General features: G+C 36.3%; 1 protein-coding gene across 1 annotated transcript in view; it reads right to left on the reverse strand.

Moving 5' to 3' along the window:
- LOC125041591 (replication factor C subunit 5-like) overlaps nucleotides 1-7,500 on the reverse strand; it is a 27,509-nt gene that overhangs the window by 606 nt on the left and 19,403 nt on the right. Inside the window, exons 5-8 of the mRNA XM_047636639.1 lie at nucleotides 5,559-5,718; nucleotides 5,290-5,395; nucleotides 5,018-5,123; nucleotides 3,006-3,083 (exon numbers count right to left, since the gene is read on the reverse strand). Coding sequence (XP_047492595.1) covers nucleotides 3,006-3,083; nucleotides 5,018-5,123; nucleotides 5,290-5,395; nucleotides 5,559-5,718 — 450 coding nt within the window. The remainder of the gene's footprint in view (nucleotides 1-3,005; nucleotides 3,084-5,017; nucleotides 5,124-5,289; nucleotides 5,396-5,558; nucleotides 5,719-7,500) is intronic.

Below are 7,500 nucleotides of genomic sequence, written 5' to 3' on the forward strand. Positions count from 1 at the left end.
CTCTGCTCAAGATCCTATTCCTGCCCACTATGACTGGCAGTCTAAGGGTATGGTACAGAAAACTGAATAATACTAAAATATAAAACCACAATGTTTCTTATTCTTATTGCACCGAGTAATAAACTATTTAGAGAGAGATGTATAGTCTGCTCAATGAAAACCAACTAATACCATCTTGATACAGCAGATCAAATGAAAAATATAGACCTTGGTAAATGGTAAAAATGGTTAATAGTTATAAAGCAAAATATGTGTGCAAGACATCAAAGGTCACATAGCACTGTGGAAAGGTATAATGGTGAACAGAGTAAAGAAGTGGGTAAGTTGATGATAAAATGTGCTACACATCAAAAGTCGTATAGCAGTTAACGCAATGCCGCCAGGGAAAGGAAGGAAGGAAGGAATGGGGAAAAGGCTGTGCCTATTTTCTACATTTTTTTGTAAAATGTCTGCCCATAGATGGCTCTGCCAGTGCTTAGCCACAAGGGAGTCAATTAATAGACCTTGTGACTGTACCTGATTTGAATTCGTGGGAAAAACGTATTTTTTACTAGTGCTATGAATATCGATGGTGTTATTTTTATTATAAACATTATAATTATTATAATTTTTTTGAATATTAATAACAGCAAAATAAGATGACGTAAAATAATTTGTAAATCAAAGAAAAGAGTGAACGGGCGAGACGGGCAGTGCTCTTAACTGGCTCATTGGTGACTTAATACAGGTATAGCCATCTGATTAAAAACAATCAAACAAATACTAACAGTGGGCATAGCACGTGTCTACCCGTCGTACCTGTTGGCAAGGGGTTAAGGAAGGTAGGGATTAACAAGTGATTGGATCAAAGTTGTCAAAGGAAGATGTGTGGGATTTTGAAAGGGTGTTCATAGGGTAAGGCAGGGATTAGCAGAGAGGAGAGGGGTTTAAAGGCAATTAGATCAGTTTCTGGGAAAATGTCAGGAGGGAGAGAATCCAGGGGAGGGGGTTGCTGTGACAAAGGGTCACATCCACAGGGGAAGCGGGAGGGATTATGGGGAAGGAGGAGAGATGATGCAGCTGAAGTAAGGAACAATGGTATGTGTTGGGAAGGAGTGGGAGGAAGAGATGTTAGGGGAACATGAGTAGGATGATGGATGAAGTGTAGGCAGGTTATCTGGGTTATAATTTTGAATAACTTTGAAAGTCTGCAGTGGAGCCAATTGGGGAGGTCTGAGAAACAAGATGTTTGAGAGGTGGAGGGAGAGGATGGGGTAAAAGATGGGATGGAGCATTAAGTTTGTCTTGTTGGATGAGGAGGAAGATGGGTAGGTACTGAGGATTGGAGTGTCTGGAAGAGTGGTGGAGATTGGTGGAGATTGGGGTGTCTGGATTTAGAATGGCAAAAGGATTTGACTGGGAAAGGGAGGGGGTAAAGGTGGGATGAGGAAGAGATACTGGGGGAAATGTAAAAACATCTTGGGAGGAAAGGAGAGCGCCAGAGAAATATTGGAGTAGGCAATGACATGCTTCCTGCCTGGCTCCTTGTAAAGTGAAGCCAAGTTTGAATCCGAGACTTGCCACTTCAGATTCAAACTTGTAGGTAAAGCAGCCCCTATAAAATAAATTATGCATTATGAAGTACTGCACTCTGGCAACATAAAGCTGGAGTACAATTTTCCTACTGTGTTTCTGATGCATGTGATGAGTGGACACATTTTGGTTGTTCCTTTCCTCTAGTGGTGTTAAAAGGAATCTTACAAACTCCCAGCCTCCAATTTTCCAATGACATTTTCAATTGGAGAATATTTTTTCTTCCTAAATGATGGAATATGCTTCTGGGAAGAAACTGGCTGCTTGCCACCAAATTGTGCTGTGCAAGACATGCCATAAGTTAACCCAAGCGCCTCAGATTTATGTTCTGCCCCCCTGCAGTTTTTTGTGAATGTTATTACATACAGATGGCTCCTGATTTCCCCATTCCTTGAATTGGCGGGAAAATGTGTTATTCTTTTTAATACAGTTGATATTGATACAGTATTATCGTTATTGATGTTATGATTATTAAAATTTTATTAAAATCTTGATAACATTTAAGACAATGAAATAAAGCAAAAGACTCTTTCCAAAAGTTAAGGAAAAAGGTAAGAAGGTGAGATAGGTTGGACTAATAACCGACCTCTTGGTGACTAAGCATTTGTAGAGCCATCTATGTGTAAATACAATAAATAAACTTGTATTACATTGGGCATGGCAAGTATTCTTGCCATACGTGGCAATTGGGTTAAGAAGTTTCCTTAATGTTGTAACTTTCCAAGAGTCTTGAGATGTTCCAGTTGTCTTGCGCAAGTGGCCAAAGGAGAGTTTCTGGATAGAATGATGCAGATTAGAAGGCTAAAGAAAGAATCAAGTAGCCAACTGATAGTCCTCAATGAGTATTTGGTGCATTTTTTAAATGAAAGAATACATGGCCCAATTCTGATAATGTCTATGAACCCAGTGCTGCCGGGGAAAATGAATAAAAAAAGGGGAAAATGCTGTGCTCATTTTCTATTTTTTGTGAAATGTCTCTACACATAGATGGCTCTACTAGTGCTTAGCCACAAAAAAGTCAATTAGTAGACGTTGTGACCTTACCTGATTTGAATTGGGGGGAAAAAAGTGTTTTTTACTAGTGCCATGAATATCAATGATGTTATTTTTATAATGATCATTATAAATCAAAGAAAAGGGTAAATGGGCGGGACAGGCAGTGCTTGTAATTGGCTCATTGGTGACTTAGTACAAATGTAACCATCCATGTGTAAAAACAAACAAGTAACTCACAGTGGGCATAGCATTTACGTACAAGTCATGCCCGTCAGCATTGGGTTAAAACCATATGATCATGAAATATGCATGATCATGTGTGTCCAGTCCTCACAAGTGTAAGTAACACAACTGGAGTTGCCCAAGTACATTGTTTGCCCCCCAGCATACATAAGGTTAGAAATGCAGATAACAGTTACTTGATTTCTTGAACTTACTTCTGTGAATGTAGGTATGAATCTCTGTTAAGATGTCTTGTAATGCAAGTCCTTTGGCAGTTTTTAGTTCAGAAACATCTGTTCATTCATAAATTAAGGCAAATAGATTAATTTTTTTGACTACATATTGACCTACTTTTATGCTGAAACAAAAGTTTGATTAATTTGGTTTTAGTTAGATAGTTCCTGTAGTGCCAAGTCACCGAGGGGACAGTTGCTAGTTCTTCCTAATTTTATGCAATCCGTAATTTTTTGTTGAAACATTTTAAATTTCTGTTACAATTCACAAATGTCATTCTCCTTATCAAAACTATCTTAACATTATTAACAAGTAACAAAAAAAAAAAAAAAAAAAAAAAAAAAAAAAAAAAAAAAAAAAAAAAAAGGTAGGTGAGGCTAGGTAGGCTTAGCTATTGACTCTGAATCCTTTACACTACACATTCTATGATTAAATGTGCATTCGTGAGTGGTTGATTATTTGATCTAGTTAAACAACTTTCAAATGTAACCATTATTCTAACTGTAAACCAGTGATACATTTTGATTTCTTTAAAAGCCCCCCCATTTAGTCAGACAATGGGTGGAAGTATAAACTTGTGGTTCATGGTGTGTCACTAGCATATGTATGTATATTCGTACCCATGCTGCAAATATAAAAAAAGGAAGAAAGGAGAACAAACCTAATGAATTCACTGAATATTTCAAAATTATTCAATTGTTCATAAATCAAAATGTAATAATCACCCTTGCCATATATAGATTCCATAGCAAATTTTTAAAATCAATGGAACACTGCTCTTGCTTTACACTGCATGGAATCTTTTTGCTTATAGCAAATCAGCTAATGCCATTTCCATACTTCTTTTATATTGCAACTAATCTACTGAAGTTCCCACTTGGCCAACTTGCTTTTGCAGGGCTCTGCTTCATTATCATGAGCTAGAGCTGTATATATTTCATTATATATAATAAATACACATTCTGAATTTAACCCTTTGACCACACACATTAGGCAACCAGTTGCAATTCTAAACTATTATTCAGTGTGTGAAATGATATAGGCCACGGCCTTAGAAGAACTTTTTGATGTTCCCAGCCAATGGGTCTACAAGCCCTCCAGTTCGTTCAGGAAATGCTGCCATCCCAGTTCCTCCCATTTGTATAATGCCATTTTTGACAATTACTCCCCGCCTTACAAACAGAAGAAGACCACGAAATGTAATTGTTGCTCAAATGAACAAAGAATACATTATCAAATTAAAATAAGCTAGTACGTTTAACACTGCTTGGCATATTTCTTACAGAGTCAAGGCCAAAGCCCACAGGGATCATATACTTTCTCTTCTGTCCAATCCTCCCTTCATATTCACTCTCAGCCACCACAGACCATTACACCCATCCCCTGCTTTGCTACTCCATTCATACAGTTGTCTCCCAGTGTTGCTGAGCTTGTGACATTAATTCATTTTTCAGCACATTTCATATACTACATATAAAAATATGATAAATAGAGGATTCACTATTATTCAAATTCACATTAGAATTCTGTGCATGATTTTGTACCCTTTCCCCATTTTCTTTCAAATACACAAAATAACATTTAAACTTTGATGCTCAATTGTTCAATGCCATGAAGGACTCTCAAAATCAAACTGAATTCTCCTTCAACTGACAACTACAGCAACAATAAAAACAGAAGAAAGGCAGAAAGAGTAAGAGAAAGAGAAAGAGAAAGAAAGAGAAAGAAAGAGAAAGAAAGAGAAAGAAAGAGAAAGAGAAAGAAAGAGAAAGAATTTACTTATGCTTAATATACTACAGTGTTATGGAATTTACTTTCCATATATTTATGAATTTCCTTTCACAGATTTGTCCACTGAAGACAAATCAAAAATTATTTCTTAATTACTTTCAATTCAAATGATACAAATGAAGTTAATTATCCTGTAACCTACTGCCCGTCTAGCCACACCACAAGAAAATATTATACATGGGGTTCACAGTAAAAAGGATACTTTTGTAGGCAAGCTGGAAATCTTCATTCAGCATCCAGTTGATGATGTTTGTGATATCAGAACGAAGGGGGTGACCAACACAGGTGTACACATTATCCTCAGAGACCTAAAATCACATATTGGTGTTATTGCTAAATATCATCTTAGAGATGTATTATAAGAAACAAGTTTGTGCTTAAAAATGCTATTACAACAAATATTGACAATTATAAAAACAATTACATCTTAACTCCTATTAGATGTTTTCTGGCAAGATATCAAAATTCACAAACCTCATTGTAAGCCATGGCAGTGGACTGCAAAATGTTTAGAACCTTCCGCATGTCCCCTCCTGAAAGGGCTAGCAGTGCTTTCTTTCCATCCTCTGTCACTTGAACACTGTGAGGAAGAAATGTAAAATGTAAAATGTAAAAAAAACAAAAAACTAAAGAAAGCAATAAGAAATAAATGTGAAATAATAACTTTTCTTCTCTGTACCAATTTGTATAATTAAAGATAAAGAAATATTAGGTCTAATTCACATTAGACATTTATGGCTTACCCTTCTTCTTCAATGACATAATTGAGGCGAGGAAGGATCTGTTCCGATGATAAAGGGCCAAACCTGAAGCGTGTACAGCGTGACTGAATGGCAGGAATTATTTTACTAAGGTAGTTGCAGATGAGGCAAAAGCGAACGTTTTCTGTAAACTTTTCCACAACTAAAATAAAGAATGACACTAATTAGTTTTTCAATGTAAATATAGGTTCAATATAAAGAGAGAATAATTTGAATATTCCTATACAGGAAGGAAGAAAATTTATATATATATATATATATATATATATATATATATATATATATATATATATAACTAATATATATATATAACCAGATTTTTTTTTTTTTTTGCCAAAATGTAATCCCTGGAATCATATGATCAATTTAATTTGTAATTAGTCTTGTTGTAAAAATAGTTTTGATGATATCTATTGCCCAGAGTGCTGCTGCCAAACAAATTCAAACTGTGTGAAAAACTTAGGAAGCCTTGATAACATCTGCATGGCCATTCCATCTCTCTAAACGCTTCCTTAACCCATTGGATTTGGGTACCTTGGTGCCCTCATATGGCTCAAAATCTGGGCATTAGGCATAATTATCTGGTGATTCTCCTAGGTGTGTGGCTTGGCCCACATGAACACTATTGTGGGGTGTCAAGTCTCCTTGCCTCCCCTTTGCAATGTTATGATCTCTTTCTGCATAAACCTTCTCTGCTTTTTTGCAATTTTCTAAGGTTTATATACTGTATCAAGATGGTAACTGGCTGTTTTACTTACATGGACTATAGGTAGGCTATAGCTGTGTATATTAGCAATAAGTAACATTTCCTTATAATTTTTTAAAAAATAATATTAAATTTTCTGTAATAAACTCTGTGCCACCTGTCATGGTGGGCAGGAACAGAATCCTGAGGATGGAAATAGGGTCTTATCTAAAGCCAGTACTCTTCCAGTCATGGCTCACAGATGTTACATTTCACTCACATTTACCAATGGAAATAATGCCAGAGCCCCTTCCTAAATGCTGATCGAGTCTAATTCCCCTCCCAAGAACTTTTTGCACTTGCGGCAAGTCATTCCCTTTACCCCGGCCTTCAACTGAAATTCACACTATGGCATATTCACATCATCTGGCCCTCAGCCAAAAAATTTTTATGTGATAGTCATGTATCTTGGATCCAATGGGTTAATTCAAAAACATACATTTGCTCTATTCTTTTTCTCACTCCCTTTTTTCATGCATTCTCTCTCTCTTTCTCTTTTTTTCTCATTTATTCATTCATGTTCACTCCAACTCTGCCTTGATGTCTCTCTGTATTGGCTTCCATTCACACTGCCTGTTCTGTGTGTTTGCATCTCCAGAACAAATTTTGTCTGAGAAACCATGGAGATTCGATCTAAAGAAATGTTGGTGAAATCTCTGTTACAGTGGCAAAATTGGCCAACTGCATGTTGTGTTGTCTTAGCCCAATGTCAGCAGATTTATTTACTGTCCCCTTTAGATTTTACCGAGTTTTGTTACATACAGATGGCTCCACGTGTGCTCAGCAGCAAGGAGTCTATCTGATTTCCCCATTCCTTGAATTGGCAGGAATTTTTTTTCCCAATAGTACCAATATTGACTTTGTTATCATATTTATTGATATTATGATTAGAGCCTTGTTACTAATATATTAATAACATGAAAGACAATAAAATAATAGAAGTGAAACTTTCAAACAAATGAGATAGGTAAGACAAATATTTGACTCCTTGCTGACTATGCACTTGTAGAGCCATCTATATGTAAAGACAATAGATAAACTTCTTATTGCAGTGGGCATAGCATTGTAGGCTTCCCACCCGCTGACATTAGGTTTAAAGGATTCCAGTTCTGTGGCTTGCTCCAGTTCATGGGTGATTTCCATTAACATTAGCCTACTTACCAGATTATATACATTTTT

Source organism: Penaeus chinensis, chromosome 30, assembly GCF_019202785.1.
Source record: "Penaeus chinensis breed Huanghai No. 1 chromosome 30, ASM1920278v2, whole genome shotgun sequence".
In the NCBI taxonomy this organism is placed as follows: domain Eukaryota; kingdom Metazoa; phylum Arthropoda; class Malacostraca; order Decapoda; family Penaeidae; genus Penaeus; species Penaeus chinensis.